Genomic DNA, 17331 nt, shown 5'->3' on the forward strand with positions numbered 1-17331 from the left:
GCTGACGCGCCCGTTCCCTGGGAGACGGCGGCTCCCCCGCGACGCCCGGGCTGATGGGCCAGGTGGTCCCCGACCGCCGCCGGCCCCGGGCCTGGGTCGGTCCGTTCCTTTGCGCGGCCGATAGTCCCCATGGAGCGTGGCCGGGAGTCGAGTTGTCCCGTGCCGGTACGGCCGTGCGCCCTGCGGCCGCGCCGAGGGAGGGGCCCTCACTGTGGCCGTGTTTGTCCTCCAGATTCCTTGTCTGTGCAGCGGAGCCTCGTGTTTGCTGTGCCGATGTTGTCCCAACAGCAAGAATTCCACCGTGACGCGTCTYATCTACGCCTTCCTCCTCCTCCTCAGCACGGCTGTTGCCTGCATTATGCTGGCGCCAGGGATGGAAGAGCAGCTGAAAAAGGTATAGAGGGAAAACCCTCTTTTAGACTGTTTGCCAAACCGTACCTTGTGCCGGTGACTATTGATTCTTTTTGCTTGGAATGAATTGCACAAGAGACACAAACACCCAGTTATGGCTCTCTGAGGTGGGAGTGAGCCTTGAGTTAAGACACAACACATACTGAATGGCTTCTAGCTGAAACAGTGAGTGCATGTTTTTAAGCACGTGCCTGGTCTCTGAAACTTGCCCACACCAGACCTGGAAATTGTTAGTCATTATCACAGGCCTGCAGCTTTGATACTTTAATCTTCCCAAATGTTTTTAGTGATGACATGGGGAAAGAAAGATAAGAAGGTCTCCGCTGTCTGGCTGAGCGCAAAGCCTTATGTTATCAGCTCTCCCAGAAGGAAGCTGGCAGCAAACCTGAGCAGTCTGAGTGCTTGAAGAATGTAATTGCAAATACAGAAGTAATTTCACAACTAAATGTGTCTTTATTCAGGTGCCTGGATTTTGTGATGAGGGGCTTCATACTCGGATACCACATATGAATGGTTTTGTCAGCTGTGATGTGTTTGTTGGATACAGAGCTGTCTATCGAATCAGCTTTGCCATGGCAGTGTTTTTCTTTCTCTTCTCTCTGCTCATGATAGAAGTGAAAACAAGTAATGATCCAAGAGCCTCAGTGCACAATGGGTATGTTTGTAAGCCAGCTGTCTTGACTTCTAACTTGTTTCCTCTCTTAAGCTTCCTTGCAGAACACAGTGGCAAATTGCTTAAGCATATGTTGATAGTCTTAAGGTTTTTTTTGAACTGAACACAGACTAATGCTTCAGTCTCATAAAAGACTTTCTACTCATGTTAATGTGAAGCTAGACATCATTACTAATACTCCGAAATTGGGTAACCAGAAGCAGGGGGAGCACTTGTTACTGCTTTCTGATTCCACAGAGATGTTGGATGTTCAGTTATTTTATCCTCTGCCTTATGCTGACTCTAGCACTCATTGGGCCATTCACTGAGCCAGTCTGACTCGGTTATCCAGCAGAAACTACCTGCTGATTTAACTGGGTTGGTTTGGGGTCAGATTACTAAATTATCGTAGAATAATTCAGGTTGAAAGGGACATTTGGAGATCACCTGATCCAACCGCCTGGTCAGAGCAGGGCCAACGTGGAGCAGGTTGCTGAGGGTCTTGTCCAGTGAAGTGTTGAGTATCTCTGAGGATGGGGATTCCATGACCTCTCTGGGCAACTCGCTCGATTTTTTTCCAATATCTAATTGTAACTTCTCTTTTTCCAACTTGTGTCTGTTGCCTTTTGTCCTTTCACTGTGCACCTCCAAGAAGAGTCTGTTTTTGTCTTCCCTGTACCATCCTATTAAGTAGTTGAAGACAGCAGTTATATCTCCCTTCTCTTCTCCGGGCTGAACAGTGCCGTTAGCCTTCCTTCCTTGCTGCAAGGATGCGCTCTTGACTCATGTTCAGCTTGTTGTCCAGCATGTTCCGCTCTTTTTGCAAAGTGGCTTTCTAGCCAGTTGACCTGGCATGGGGTTATTCTGTCCCAGGTGCAAGACTGTGCATTTGCCTTTTTTGAACTTCATGAGGTTTCTGTCAGTCCACTTCTCCAAAGTAGTGACTGTGCTTCCCCTCAATTTGGTGAATGTCTTTACCTGTAATCCCACTGAATGCAACTTTTTTGTTTTATTTCTATCTGTGTAAGCAAGCTGCTAGCAAGTCAGGTAAAACATAGCTATTGTGTGCAGAGTAAGACCAATGTTTTCAAATTTCTTCTTTTAAAGGTTCTGGTTCTTCAAAATAGCTGCCATTGTGGGTATCATGGTTGGAGCTTTTTACATTCCTGAAGGACCTTTCACAAGAGGTACAGTTAATACGTAATCATATAATTCTGTTTAATAAACTCAAAACTCTTCAAAGACTACCAGGCTATAGTTGTGATAGTGAAAGTTGTCTTGTAGAAGACTCTGAGTCTGTCCTATTTCTTTACAGTATCTTTACAGTAATGGGATTAAGCAATATATTTTCAAGTGTATAGGTGCTGTGTATTAATAATTCAATACCCCATGACACGACCGCTAGTGGATTGAGTCTTCTGTCGCTGTTTAGATTAGAGGCATCTTGGCATGCTGTCTGTGACAAGTGCTGAATACTTCCCAAAGTCTCTGACAAATCTGTGCAAGAAACTCTTGCTGTCTAGCTAGAGAATTTTGTTGATTTTCAAAGAAATGCGGCGTGATGCTGCTTAGGTACACAAAGATGTCTTGCGTTAGATCTTGAGTTCATTCTGAAAACATGTTGGGCTACATGTTCTCATGCTCAGGTTGACTAGCATAGGCTGCCCCCTTAAAGAAGCTGAGACTCCTTGCGTGCTTCTGTAGGGTGGAGGCCAAAGTGAATAACAGCATCTGCATTTCTAAATATAGCTTCAGTTTTTTTCATTATTCCTCTGCAGTATAATTAGGAGCTAATTATTTCCGGGGTAGTGTGCAAATGATGAAAGTTAACTCTGCTTTTTCTTGCTCTCTTTTCTAGCCTGGTTTGCTATTGGTGTTTGTGGAGCCCTCTGCTTCATTCTTATCCAGTTAGTGCTTCTTGTGGACTTTGCTCACTCCTGGAATGAGAGCTGGGTTGAGAGAATGGAAGAGGGAAATTCTAAATGTTGGTATGCAGGTAGGAATCTAACTGGAAAGGATTTGTTTCTGATGGCCAGTACTCTGCATAGTGTCACTTACTAGTTTGCAAACATATCCTAGAATTACACTCTACAGCCTCCTTGAGTAAATATTTGGAATTAATAGCTGCAGTATTGCCCTGTTCTCATTAAATAAAACGCAAAATATTCTAGTCTTGTGACTGGCAGATCTGGTAGTCATAATAAACAGCACTTAACTTTCTTGTCTAGTTTGTATACCTGCACTGTGAGTGCAGAACTAGTAGCCTAGAGCTCTTAAATTCTAACTCTACTTTGCCACCTACCGTACTGACATCCTCAGGAGGTTAGTTACGTCAGTGATAGCGTACAGCAATGGCAAGCCTGCCTCAGCTCGCATGCCTGAGCTGACCACTGCAAATACAAAGTGCCAATTTTTGTTCCTAGCTAAGAATGCTGCATCAGCATTTTGTGGTTTCTTACAAAGAACGCAGCAGAAGGGAAATGAAAATAGGTGGCCTGTAGCATAGAAGGGGAAATTCAGGGCTTGTAAATATCCCATTAAGGTGTGCCAAAAGCACTTGTTTTTGACACTGTGTGGCTTGACAATACAGTTAAACCAATTAAACTACAGCTGAAACAAAGGTCCTCTTCCCCTGATGCCAATAATTGGCTTTCTTCTGAGCTATAGTACCTAATGAGCCAAAACAGAAAATTAGCCTAATAATACCTAATAAGAACACATTTTGCCAGTCCAGCTTTCTGAACCAGACTTCCAAGTGAGGAAGGGGACTGTCCCTTTACAGCAATAGTTAGCCATTAGATCACCTTAGATGTATTGTATTGTCAAACTACACCCTTATTGTAATGGTTATTTTTTTTCCCTCCAGCTCTGCTGTCCTGTACAATCTTGTTCTATGCCTTGTCACTGGTTTTTGTTGTGCTTTTCTATGTTTTCTACACAAAACCTGATGACTGCACTGAGAACAAGTTCTTCATAAGCATTAATATGATCCTGTGCATTGCTGTCTCCATTGTTTCTATCCTTCCAAAAGTTCAGGTATTATTTTACTTTATTTTCTTCAGAAATACAAAGCAGGGAAGTCACATGGTTGTACTGATTCAGCCAGACATAAGAACTTTAAAGTTTGGTTGTCATAGCTATGCTAGCCAGGAATATTTAAAAATATCTTGCTCTGAAACCAATGCACTATGCAGTGACGTATTTCCTGTAGATAGGCTTTTTTTGGCTAACATTGTTCTGAGTGCTGAGCTTTGTTTCCGTGGAGGGCACTGTTGGCATAGCTGTAGTGGTCAAGGTTCCAGCAGAGCAGAGAAGAGATACCCCTTAGGAAAGAGCAAAATAAGCTGGGAATTTATTGGCTTCATACTGTGGCTTCCAAATTATGGATAAAAGTGTTTAATATCAATAGGAAGCTTGCTCGTTACTTGATTCTGAACTGGATATTTCTCAGGTAAATCATGTGCTAGATTCATATCTACAAAACTGTTAAGCAAGTTGGGATTAACTTGGTAAGAACTGGGTCTGGGACACAACCTCTCAATTTGGTTTTCTTAATCCTTTCATATTTGAGCTACTTTGTATAAAATTTATCACTCTTAWGGAGTTTCTACATGTCTTTTAAACACAGAACAAAGCCCAGTGCGCTTCTAAAAACCAAAGTCTTTTTCACGCTAATAATTGTTAAATCTGTAGTAAGGGGGATTAAGTCCAGCTATAGGTAGAACTTGCCCTTTTGACCTTGGATGGTTCTGTCTTTGAACAGGAACATCAGCCTCATTCTGGCCTCCTCCAGTCCTCTGTGATCACTCTCTACACCATGTATCTCACTTGGTCGGCCATGTCTAATGAGCCTGGTAAGCAACTGCCTGTCTTGAGTAACATATTTTGGTGTGAAAGCAGAACCTGTTGATGGGGCATGTTGCTATTAGAGATCACTGTGTGGGGATTGCTGATCTTCTGTCTAGATAAAATCTAGTGAGAAAGAGTAAAGCTGATTCTCCTAAAAAAAAAAAAAAAAAAAAACCATCGAATTGCCTCTTTCCAAAACTAAGCTGGGGCTATTTGTGAGGGAAAAGGAAATAGTGTCAGGGTATTCTGATTGTTTTTGTAGTACACCGTTGCCTAACTTGCACAAAGGAAAAATATTCCATACCATGCTGCCTCTGGGGAATTAAAGAGATCAGCAGTTAAAGCAAATGATACATTGCAAGCTTATCTAAGTGCTGTCAAAGCTCATCTCTCTCAATTTGCCTCTAAATCCCTTTCAGAACGAAGCTGTAACCCAAGTTTGCTGAACATCATTACGCAGATAGCTACGCCCACACTTGTTCCAGCAAACACCACTGTTGTACCTGCCACTCCAGCTCCTCCCAAGTCCTTACAGTGGTGGGATGCACAGAGTATTGTTGGACTAGTTATCTTTGTCCTTTGCCTCTTGTATTCCAGGTAGGATCAGTATTGCTTACAAATGATAAACAGYTGGGATTTTTCTGCCTTTTTCACTTGGATCTGGGTCCAGGGCAAAAGGTAACTGCATTCACTCACGTGCAACTTAGGTGGTCTCAGACCCAAATCAAATATAGCTAATAAAACTGCATTCTACGTTGTGGATGAGTATAGGCTTTATTAGCCTGATTCAAATAAAACAAAATGCATTACAAGACTTGGACTGGGAACACTGCTTAATTAGGTTAAAGAAAGCTCACATGGAAATAGATCTCTTTAAGGAGCTTCCTTATGTTTGCAGATGGATTAAAAAAATGTTATTATTTGCTAATCCTAGACATTCATGTGATCTGTTGCTTGCTTTATTAGCAAACATCGCTAACTTTTAAAAAGTGAGAGTTTAATGTTTCTCTTTGGGTTATGCTGCAGCATCCGCTCTTCAAGCCAGGTAAACAAGCTTACGCTATCTGGGAGTGACAGTGCCATTCTGGAGGAGACTATGGGAACAGGCAGCGGGGCTGCAGAGGATGGAGAAGTGCGCCGTGTCATGGATAATGAGAAGGAGGGAGTTCAGTACAGCTATGCCTTCTTTCACTTCATGCTCTTTCTTGCCTCTCTTTACATTATGATGACGCTCACAAACTGGTACAGGTAAGAACAAGACAGAAAGTGATAGGCTGTGTGTGATAGGCTGTATGTGCTAGCCAGTATTTCTGGGGGGCTAGGAGATTCCTGTGCTATAGTCTATTCATGCCAAGCTGTTTAAGGTGCTGTTCCTATGACAGCTGCATTAAATTGTGGCTCTCTTTTGTGCTGCTGAATTCAGACTTAAAAATATACAAAATAGCAAAATCAACAGCTGTAGTCCTAGCGGACTGCTTCACAGCTGCAAGGACAGAAGAGAACAAAAAGCTTGCTTGCCCTCTTTCAGCTCTGCAGGCAATAGGAAGGATGTATGTGAAATTGGCTCGAGGTGGCCTCCTGGGAAGTTTATGAGAGTCTAGCCTACCATTACCAGCTTTTTACCCTGGGACTAGAAGGATGTGCAGGGACAGCCATACATGCTTCTTAAAGATATATATCTGTTGGGAGCATTTGGACATACGCTCTGCTGCTGCAGCTTATAATAGCTTTCCCCAGGATTGGGGGACTGGGCTATTGTATGAATAGCTGCTGCTCTGTGAGCATATTTGCTATCATCAGGAATCTAAACAACTGTTGCACAGCTTATTGAAAGGTTTGCTTTAAGAGTAGTACATCAACATATACAAGCTGGTATGTTCTGAAAAGCTGGGTGGCAAGAGCAAGAAGTCTACAAAGGAGCCAAAGGAAGTTGCTGGTTTGGTTGTCGCACCATGCTCCCACAAAGGTATTGGAGTGTCCCAAATGATTCTCCTAATTTCAGATTGGTTTGAGCAGTAGCAAAGAAGCATGGATGGTGTCTCAAATATCTAGTAATTGTTTTCTTTACTTTCTAGCCCTGATGCGGATTTTAAAACAATGACAAGTAAGTGGCCAGCCGTGTGGATGAAGATAACCTCCAGCTGGGTTTGTCTCCTTCTCTATCTTTGGACCTTAGTGGCTCCTCTTATTCTTACTAATCGGGACTTCAGTTAAATGGCTGCGTCTAGCCAAGCATACAAAAGCAGGGAACTCTTTGCTGAAAGCCAAAATGTTCATGTATTGCTTTAGTTATTAAGGCAAATATTGTCTTTTCTTATGTTCGTATTAACATGCAGGTGGCTAGAAAGTTAACGAATTGCACAATGCTTGATGCAGGATCAAAATTATTATTATCTTTATGTTAACCTTCAGCCATGGTTATCTTATCATTGCATTTTTTTAAATTCACTACAACTGTGCTGCTGAAGCACAGCCCCCCACCCTGTACTGTCTGATAGCCCCAACCTTAATATTGAAGTAACGTTTAGCTAAATATGAAGTAATATATTTTAAAGAACAAGTTATATTCAGCATAATGCACTGGTGTACTAATGCTTCAGTTCCTGGAATTGTAAGCCATATTGCTTAATTTCTACATTCCACTGCAAAAGCTTATTTAAGTGAGATTTATCTTCCTGTCTTGTGGCAAAAAAAAGCCCTTATTTCTCACCAAAAGAACACAACTTTAAGGCTGAAAAGCTGTTAAGAACAAACTTGGCCTAAGATGCAACTTCTGTGGTAACTTCTTTTTTAGTATGATATTAAGCGGTAAGTGTATGACTAGCTTGAACACCTTCATGATTATGATGGAAAAACAGAGCTCCTAATTAATTTTCACTTTTCTGGTATGCTTGTAAGAAGTAATGCATATGAAGTGATCATTATTGGCACTAAAGCATTTGCACTGTAAACTCATTTGAATAAAACAGATATTAACTACTGAAGCTGTCTTAGCTCTGTTGAGAAGTGTTAAGGACCAGGGCAGTTATTCTCCAATGCAAGATATTACATATAATGATTAAAATGCTCCTAAGCCACTACAGTGGCCAGTTGACATGACTGGATGTTTTTTCCATGCAGCAAATACTAAGTCATAATGTCAGTACTATATTTCTTTTGAAACAAACTACATCTTCCATGAAATTCTCTGAGTGTTGAATCCAATTTCTTGAAGTTGTTCAGCCAGTAAAATTTAGTACTGTAGTAGAAAACCATACCTTTTCTAATATAAGGCTGTAGTAATCTTATACTTGGTTGCAACTGTGTTTAGTCTGGCACTAAGTATACGCTGCTATCCACTTTTACAGTAAAATACCACAAGAAGGCACAAGGTAAACATATTTAAAGTATCAAATTAGCAGCTGTTACAACAGTGTGTTTAATTACTCAATCATGCATCATAAAATTACACATTTTAACCACTCTATTTTATAAAATGCAATATAAAAATAAATTTTGTCAAAATAAGATGTATACTTAACTCAACACCTTTAGGCCCACATACAACAGAAGGCAAAATTATTAGCTTGAACAACACTGATTAACTCATGCCAAAATGAGATTTAAAAAAAAAACACAAACAAAAAAAACTACCCACTCTCCTGAAAATACCTCAGGGTTTGTAACACCCATTTGTAATAGTATAAATTCAAGTATTTTTATTTACAATATGCAGCTACGTTTTGTCCCATGTAATGCCAAAAGCTGCGGCTGCCCAATGAAGTTTGAGTACCTTCCCTTATTGTGTGTTGAATTTGGCAGGAGTGGCTTAGTTACTAGGCAAAGCTTATAACTTCTGGAAACAGTTAAAGCTTCTTCAAGTGGAAAAAAGATCACATCAGTTTTAGTGCTGTGGAAAAAAAGCTGTAAGCTAAATAGCTTTTCCTGTCTACCCTCTTTAACCTGCAGATAAGGAGACTCTCTACCGAAAGTAAGTGTTTATTTTCCAAATGCTGACATGAGAAATTTGGGGACAAAACTGACTTCTTTGCTAAGCGCTAAAGCTCACAAAGAACACTTTCAGCTCAGTAGTCAGGTGCATGTAAGACAGAGCTGTGCTTTCTGTAAGACAAGCTAAGCACCAGTTAAAAACCTAGAAAGGATTAGGGATACAGCTGAATGAAGATGCTGCTTTGTCTACTTAAGTTCTAAAGCCAAAAAGGGCAAATCTAGAAGTAATACTTAAATGGTTGATAGAGGTAAACCTGGCTTAGTTCCAGCATCCAGATATCAACTGCAAAGCATCTAGCTTTAAGAACAAGATGTTCTAGAGGTAACACAGGCTATTTTCAACTTGAATAATGTACACTTATCTATTCTGTTTAATAAAGCAACTGATTCAGTTCCTCTGTGAGCAGGAGAGAAAGTGGGGTAGATAGATCTAGTCTGCCTATCATTTCAGGCATGAAAGAGAATGTAAAAGCCTGAAAAAAGGCCTGGAGGCCTGGTTTCTGTAGATGTTCCTCAGGTACAGCCTTCTGCTAAACACCTGTGGATTTCTTCTGTTAAAGATACTAAACTGAATTTTGAATATTCAGCCTCCCTCTCCAGTAGTAGTTACCCTAAGGGCTCAAAGTAGCTGTACTTACAGGTGAGCTGTCAAAATAGCACCACTTCAAACCCTGCAGCAAAATTAATGAAGGAGTATCAAATACCAGTTGCACCTTCACCTCTAAGAAAAATGTTCTATCCTGTTTTTTTTTTTTTAAATTGAACAGGGTGGCTGGAATTAATAGGCACTCAAGCAATATAAACTTCGGTCTCTATGTTCTGGCACTTAAACAGCCTGGGTGGCCACTTACCTAAGTCCTGGTGCTTTGTGCTAATGTCTTGCTAGATGGCACAAAGAACTGAATTAATCTGCAAAACATGCCGTGGATTCTGGTCAGAAATGAGGAGAAAGTGGCTAGCAGTGCATTTCTGCCTTATACCCTTTTCTGCTACTTAGGATGATTTTTTCTGCACTTAAGGTAATAGCTGTCAAAGAAGAGTAATACTTGACTTATAAATGCCTAAAGTGAGGACATTTTCTTTCTTCCTACCTATGTTCTAAAACAGTTGAAGTGATGAGTTCCTTGCTCCCGTTAAAACTATGAACTGCCATCCAGGAAAAAGCTTCATGCTTGCCTCTTTTTCAAAACGTGGTCTCCTTTTATAATGCTTGGATGACAAGCCTGGCATCTGCCATCCCCCTGTTCCAGGATGAGGTCTGCTGCCAGGTCAGGAAGTCATTACTGTGGTGGCGGAGGGTTTTTTTGGCAACGTAATCATGCTGTAGGGGGACTGAGAGGAAAAAAGACATTCAAAACAGTTTGGCACTTTGAAAAATGAATGTCTCAACTCAAGTTATAGCTTTGTATTTATAGAACATAACTGGTACCTATATCATACTTGGCACTAAATAAAGATTTCAGCCAGAAAAAGTGCTCTGGGGATGAGTTTTCCAATTAGAAGGGTGTTCTTCTTCACCAAATAGTGAAATATTTCACCTTGATATAGTTGGGTGTGCTTTTCTTCTTTCCTAGTGAGGTTTCTCACTTCTGCACTAGTTTAGTGCAGAAAAACATGTGCAAAGAGTGTGCTGAGAGTCAATTTCTAATTCAAAATTATTAAACAGAATGAACTTGGGAAGTGGGAACAGCTTATTCAGACATAGGATATCTTACCCTGATTTGATATTGTAGTCTTGGTTCTGGCTCTAGACAAGGACCTAAAAGCACAGGCACACAAGCTATGGGTAAATAATACAGAGGTGGTTAAAGTCTAACTTCATACAGGAATATAACCACCAGAAACAGAAGGTCAACAAAGCTGAAACCAAAGTTGTAACATTTCACAAAAGAGCAGACAAGCACAGCGAACAAAATGCTACCACACCAGGAACTCTATGAATGTGCTTTCAAATACCCTGTCTGCATTTGGTTTCACAAAGACTTCAATTCAAATTCTGCCAAAGTAACACAGCTAAAGAAGCACCTTGCTTTCTTATATGAAATATTGCCTTCTATACATTATATGCCAGCTGCTACAAAGCCTCCTTACAAATTCTACTTATGAATTGCTTACCAAGTTCCTTATCACAACCAGCTGAAGGAAAGAGCAGCTGATAATGTGAGGTGACTGACATAGCTCTTTATCATTTGGTCCTGAACCTCAGAATTTGAAACTGTATCTAGTCAAAAAGCCTTAGTATCTGATCTGAAAAACCTACTTGTTTCTGAAAATGGAGATTGCATCTGTTTATAATAAGCTTTGATATAAATGTTGCAATAATTAGTCTACCAGGTATAATTCTTCCTACTGTGAGGAAGTATCATAGAAAATCTCCATACTGACATTCATGGATGAGAAAGTTTCTCTGTATTGATATGAACCAAAATTCATTTGGATAGTCTTGAAAAGCCAACTCACAATCTAGACCAAGTGATAGAGCACAGACTTTACTTTTCTAAGCAATCTCCAGTGACAGAACTACATTTTGCAAGGTGCAAAAGCAGTTTTCTTGGATTATCAGTGTTTTCAGAGGGTGAAGGGAAGGGATGATCACCAAGCTAGTAAATCATTGTTGTTACTTTTAACCTGGGGGTGAGAGGAGATGGGAGTGGAGAAACTATCAAGTTTATCCCACTGCAATATATTTTTGTCTTTATCAATAAGAGGAATATGCCAGTTTGCATCATTCACATAGGTTTAAATATTCTAGGTAACTTGGCAGCTATGTGCTCTTTGCCTTCATCCTCCGCAAACTCTGCCTTGCCCCCATTGTGCCCTCTTCAGCTTCCTTTGGTTCTACAGTGTAAAGTGCCTCAGCAGCCTGTTCCTAAACTTCAGTTTTAGGAGTAAGGCAGAGTTCACAACATCACTTCTCAGAGTACAAGAGGTCTTAACTGTGCTGGGAAGCTTCCCTTCACCAGCTGGTTAATAACAGTAATAGAGTTGAGGTTTCATGCCTCGCAGAGAATCATCACATTGCTTTTCATCAGCATCCCCACTCACTAGCATGTCATGGGGAGAGCTGTCACATGGGAGAACCAGCTGTGAGAAATCATGTAGAAAATCCTCTTCAGAGGCTAGCAGCAACTCATTCCATGCTGAGATGTCCAGCTTCCCTGAGGTACCACCATATTCTTCAGGAAGGGTCACTGGAGGAATGTTTTGATGAAGGGAATTCAGATCACAGCCATGAAGGAAAAACTAAAGACAACAGACAACAAAAGCTTTAATACTGCACGTCAGACATTTTACAGCATATTACTAAAACAGTCAATGACTTATTTTGAGTTAAAGAGCAAATTTTAAAAATGATGCCTTTATGTGCATGACTGCAAGTGGCAGCATACAGCACTGGGCAGGTGCAGTTAGACACATCTGTGAGGGAAATCTTGAGACATTCCAAGTCTAGTGCAGTTTAAATCCCCAAAAGAGAGAATCTAGATTTGCTGTTCTGTGCAGAGCTTCTGACTTTAGCTTGTGTCCAGTTCATTCATTCTCCACTTAACTGCATGGAGAAAGGCATCATCCTTTGCAGGTACAGGCAGTCCTGTCGTGAGAATACTAATGCTCTTCTCCTTCATACAAATGTCCAGGGCAAGGAAAGAGCAAGACAGCATTTTCCGTTACACCACCTTTTAAACACAGTGCTGCCTTGGCCAGATAATCCAAACCCAGAAGCCAAATTAATGTCTTGAATATGTAACATATGTACTAAAGGTCCATATTAATGTTAAGCCACTATTAAATTCTTCAAAGCCTTCTCTCTGTCATGGAGAATTTCCTCAACAGGCATATTTTTAAAAATAAAGAGATCCAGAAGGCAAAAAGGGCTAGTTAGATCAAGTAAATGGTGCCAAGCTTTGTCCAGCTGTGAGCTTTCTCAACAAATTTTACATGCAGGTGCCAAGCAAGGAGCTTATCATTAACATTAGTATTAGTGTTAAAATAACACAAATCCTTACCCGGTTTGCTATCTTTTCCTTCAGAAAAGGCTTGATGATTGCAAAAATGCCTTTGAATATACGAGGCTCATTTATTACGTTAACAGCTTTTATTCGAATGGGGAATCCATCCTGAAGGGTAAAGAAGATTTTTATAGTACAATTTAAAAACCGTTTGCCATCTTTCTCTGTTTAAACTCTCCTGAGCCTGGCTGCCAGCACAACCCACTGGCTCCCAAGCCACCTGAGAAGCCAACATAAACTGAGACAACAACAGAAGTGCACCTTATGATAGGAAATGGCCTTAGAAGGAGAGTTGCAGGCATAAAAATGAAACAAGAAAACTTGGCACACAGACGGTGACCTTGGCTTGGGAGACATACTGCTACCATTAAGTTTTCATTTCTTATGCTGTTCTTCATCTCCCCCGAAACACATGCTTAGGCAGTTACTATCCTTCTGGTATTCCCAACCCTAATCGGGATGCAGAGTTGCAAAGTGAACCACCCTGGCTTCTGAGGAGTGGGTACACCATCCTCAGAGCCAGAGGAGGTTGGTTCTAACAACACTCCCAACTACAGGATTTGGGGCCAGAGCTATTCTAAAACATTCTTGTATACAAGGAAGAAATCTAATAGCACTATTTCTCTGCCATTCCAACCATTCTGTCATGCTAACTACAGAAAACAAAAAGGCTCTGCAACTGCAGACCCCTTCCCTGCATTTTGATATAGTCAGAGAAGACCGACAACCAGATCAGGTCCCAATGGAACACACAGCGCCTTCTACATAAGGCAGTTTAAAACAAAAGTTAGGTAAGGGATGTCTATTGAAAAGATTTATTTGCAGAAACATTTTTTCAAAGCAAAAGCTCATGATCAGCAATTAAGGTCCCACATGCCTAAGTGAAGTTTCTTTCCTCCATAACCAGCTCTATGTATACAAAGAAACTAGTCAGTGTTTAAACTGAAGAGCAGATGCATGCACTGCAGCAGTATTTTTCTCCTTATGAGTGTAAGTGAATTGGCTCCTTCTTACAGGAGAGGCAGCTCAGCTAGGTTGAGATAGAGGTATGGGTAGTGTATTAACATGTTACATCTTTCAACCAGGTTCAGCTTCTTTTGTTTTGTTGATAGCTTCCACTGATAATAGCAGGACACCCATCACTTTGTGCAAATTATGTGAGTTCTGTAGTTTTTCTTAAACCCATTAGTCTCATCTCAATAAACTCCCAATTCCCCCTATCTTTCCATATGACCCCAACAGATACAACAAAGAACATAACCAGCTCAGGCTAGAATAAAACTAGAAGTAATGAGAAAATGAACCCATTCAAGAGAAGTATTCCTCATCTCACTCCTTCAGATAGAATGGTGGATCAACAACTAAAATCATCAGTTCTTCCTGCCACTTTGATCAGGTTACTCCTCTCTCTTTTCACCTTCCTATTTTTTTACACCTCTGCTTGTGCATATACCCTTGCTCTAATTTGTTCTGTCGCTTTCCCTCCAAACATCTACTCTTGAGATGCTTTTAGTGTCTCTTTTGCTGGGCTTCCTTGCTCCCCCCGATGCTGAAGCAGCCTCCTTTCTCAGGGACCAGATGGAAATCCTCCTCACATCACACCTATTCAAAAGTTATCTCTGCAAAATTTTTGCAGCAGTACTTGACCTTGCACTCACCCAGTGATCAGTGAGTGATGTGTTTCAGAGACATCTTTAGGCAGGAACCATTTAAATGACAAGAACCACTTGTCATCATTCAGGCAAAAGGGTACCTTCTCCTTAATTGTAATTCACTGCTCTCTTCCTCATCACATGGCTAGCAGGATAGACTTTTTCTGTTCCAACTCAAAGTTCACATTTCTAACTCAAATTTAGACTTGGCGGATGTAGAAATCAAAAAAGGGCAAACATATGTTAGCAAGAATCTGAGAAACTGGTTGTGCAGAGATGTATTTTAACTCTTCTAGTGAAAGCCAAGAGGCTTAAGTTTCTGGTGACATAGTAAAGAACTCTAGACACAGAAGCAGTCATTTACAATGCACAAGCTTATTTTCCCACCAGTTCAGGTCTTACCTGAAGAACTCCAATCACTTTTTTGGCTACAAAAGGACCAAAATGAGACGCCTTAGATAAGCTGACTCCTTTGTAGTCTGCCAGGATTACAATTCCATTCACCTGGGTCTCTTCGGACTGAATGAGTTTTTCTAACGTTAAGTATATGGCACGAATGTTCTCAGTAATCGGATAATTACTGGGTGTCCATCTGTCTGAGGTTACAAGACATGGATGGTAAGTCGGAAAGTAAATATAAGCTAACAATACACATTCCAAAACCTGATTTTCTATTTTCCTGGTCTCTTAAAAGTTAGTCTTTAATAGCCACAGCCCTAGCTCAGAGCAGCCTTTCTTAAGCAAGGGAAAAATGGCAACTCATGTTTACTTCAAGGAGCAAAGGCTCAGTACTCCTTATGGTTTTAAGAACCCCGTTCTCCACCCAGCAGAGACTATTAGAAGCAGCTTCAGCTCAGAAAGAAAGCAGGTAAATGGAAGAGAGGAGGATGAATGAAAACAAATTTGCAGCAAGCCTGGCAGCACCAAAAGCACATTAAAAACTCTGTTTACACTGGAGTCAAAGCCAGAGGCTCCCCTCTCCACTTACTGTCAAAGCAAATTATAAGCTTCTGACTGGAGGACAGCAGACCTGTTCCAACTTGAGTTACTACATATTAATTTTTTTGAATTGCCTAACAATTTCCTCAACCCATCTCACTGCATTTTGGTTTTTACTCAACTGCAGTAATTGCTAAAACAGGAAAAGGAATTGGTATAACGTCGGCTAACAACAAACATGTCCCCTCACAAGCTAGCTCTTCAAATTTCAAAGGGAACCCATGTACTCTGCATAACTAACCAGCGTTCAAAGGAGAGCAGGAAATAATAAATTTTTGGCCCAGACACACCTCAAAGGTAGAGAATGAAGATATTCATGCATTTCAGTACCTGGGCGGATGCAGACAACATGGCGTCCCTCTGGGTCCAAGCGAGGCAGCACAGTGACAAAACCAGACTCTAGCACAGGCTTTATTGCAGATGGCTTCAAATTGTTGAAGACCTCAGGCCAACTCCTCCTACAGGTGTGGTAGTTCACCAGAAGCTGAAGTGCTCGATCATAATCAAATTTCCTGGCTCTGAGGAATCTTAGCAAAAAAGCATCATCCAGGCAGGTCCCCAGGGAAGGATAGTCTTTACACACCATATCTCGGAGTGCCTGCACATCGCGAAGCCTCCATTCAGGCTTCTCTTGGAGCTGTTCCCGGGCTTTGGTAATGAGATCAGGAGACAACGAGCAAACATACTTGGGACGATCTGGCAAGAACTCATTGTCTGACGGAGACCCTGCTGATGGGCTTGTCCTGGTGCAATCACTGTCTCCCGACATAATGTAGCAGGAATCTGTCAAGAATCAAACACTGCACATGACAAACAATCCCAAGAACTAGCAATCATATGCATTACTTACAAAAGCACGTAATTATGTTCTGTAGCCCCGTTTCTCTGCTGGAGAGACTACCCTGCCAGAAGCAGGAGAGTCACAAGTACAGCTCACACGTCTCTCCTCCTAGGATGAGAACGTGCAGGTTTCTCCAGTCTCCTTAAAACCTACGTAGTGGGTGTAAGACAATCAAATAATTTTAACATGGAAAATTATATAGCTTCATTGTAAAGAACAGAATTGTCTAACATTTATTTCTTATGTCCATTTGAAAATGGAAAAGAAAACATGCCTAGTGAGCATATTCTCAGATTCTGTGTGAAAAGCCGGTCAAGCTCCACACGCTGTTCTGAGAAACTCTCCCAGCTGAACCCAGACAGTGGGGAGTTGTCATTATCTTCTTTGGCAAATATGTGCATCAACCAGCATGTCTACCCATGTGAACATTTTGAGCAATTCAGGAGGAGCAGCATTCCCAAAAGCACACTTCAGGAACATTAGAAATTACTGCAGTTCACAGACTGGATAAACCGGCAAGAAAATGACAGACTCTTATGTCAGTACTCCATGGGTATTAAAGTAAGCTTAATCTAATTTCCAATGATGTGCTGCAAGTATTTCTAAACTGGGAGCTAAGTTTCAAAATGCAACAGCGAGTGGATGGAGAGGAGCGAAAAATGATAGAATTATGAGTCCGGCTCGCTTCCTGCAGCTTGGTTTGGGACTGGAAAGGAAAAAGATGCCTTTGCTCTGGGCTGCCACCGCCGGAGCGCGCTGTGCCCCTCCGGGGGCCCGCAGGAAGGCGCAGCCGGAGCAGCAGCGGTGCGACCCTCCCGCAGCGACGGCGCCGCAGCGGCCACTCCTGTCACGCCTTCCCCGGGAAGAGCCGGGGGCGCTCGCGGAGCTTCCCCGCTGCAGCGCCGGGCTGGGCCCCGCCGCGGAGCTGGC

General features: G+C 41.5%; 2 protein-coding genes across 3 annotated transcripts in view; one reads left to right on the forward strand and one right to left on the reverse strand.

Annotated features, from left to right (window-relative positions):
• Positions 1-7896, forward strand: part of SERINC3 (serine incorporator 3) — an 8142-nt gene extending 246 nt beyond the window's left edge. Inside the window, exons 2-10 of one of the 2 annotated variants that reach the window (XR_003253273.1) lie at positions 233-394; positions 873-1066; positions 2171-2250; positions 2922-3059; positions 3930-4099; positions 4827-4917; positions 5332-5509; positions 5939-6878; positions 6988-7080. Coding sequence is in view for 1 of the 2 variants with exons in the window: in XM_026064210.1 (XP_025919995.1) it covers positions 233-394; positions 873-1066; positions 2171-2250; positions 2922-3059; positions 3930-4099; positions 4827-4917; positions 5332-5509; positions 5939-6160; positions 6988-7126 (1374 nt within the window). In the remaining variant the exon portion in view is untranslated. Of the gene's footprint in view, positions 1-232; positions 395-872; positions 1067-2170; positions 2251-2921; positions 3060-3929; positions 4100-4826; positions 4918-5331; positions 5510-5938; positions 6879-6987 lie in introns of both variants that reach the window. The other variant, XM_026064210.1, reaches the window with a different exon arrangement.
• A 410-nt stretch (positions 7897-8306) lies between these two features.
• On the reverse strand, positions 8307-17049 carry TTPAL (alpha tocopherol transfer protein like). Its single transcript, XM_026064372.1, has 4 exons — positions 15891-17049; positions 14964-15157; positions 12907-13017; positions 8307-12145 (listed from the first exon to the last, which is right to left on the reverse strand). Exons 1-4 carry the CDS (start codon positions 16327-16329, stop codon positions 11870-11872), a joined length of 1020 nt encoding a protein of 339 aa, XP_025920157.1. The 5' UTR covers positions 16330-17049; the 3' UTR covers positions 8307-11869.
• Between the last annotated feature and the right edge of the window lie 282 nt (positions 17050-17331).

The sequence above is a fragment of the Apteryx rowi genome, unplaced genomic scaffold, assembly GCF_003343035.1.
Source record: "Apteryx rowi isolate R43461 unplaced genomic scaffold, aptRow1 scaffold_0, whole genome shotgun sequence".
NCBI classification, from domain to species: Eukaryota; Metazoa; Chordata; class Aves; order Apterygiformes; family Apterygidae; genus Apteryx; species Apteryx rowi.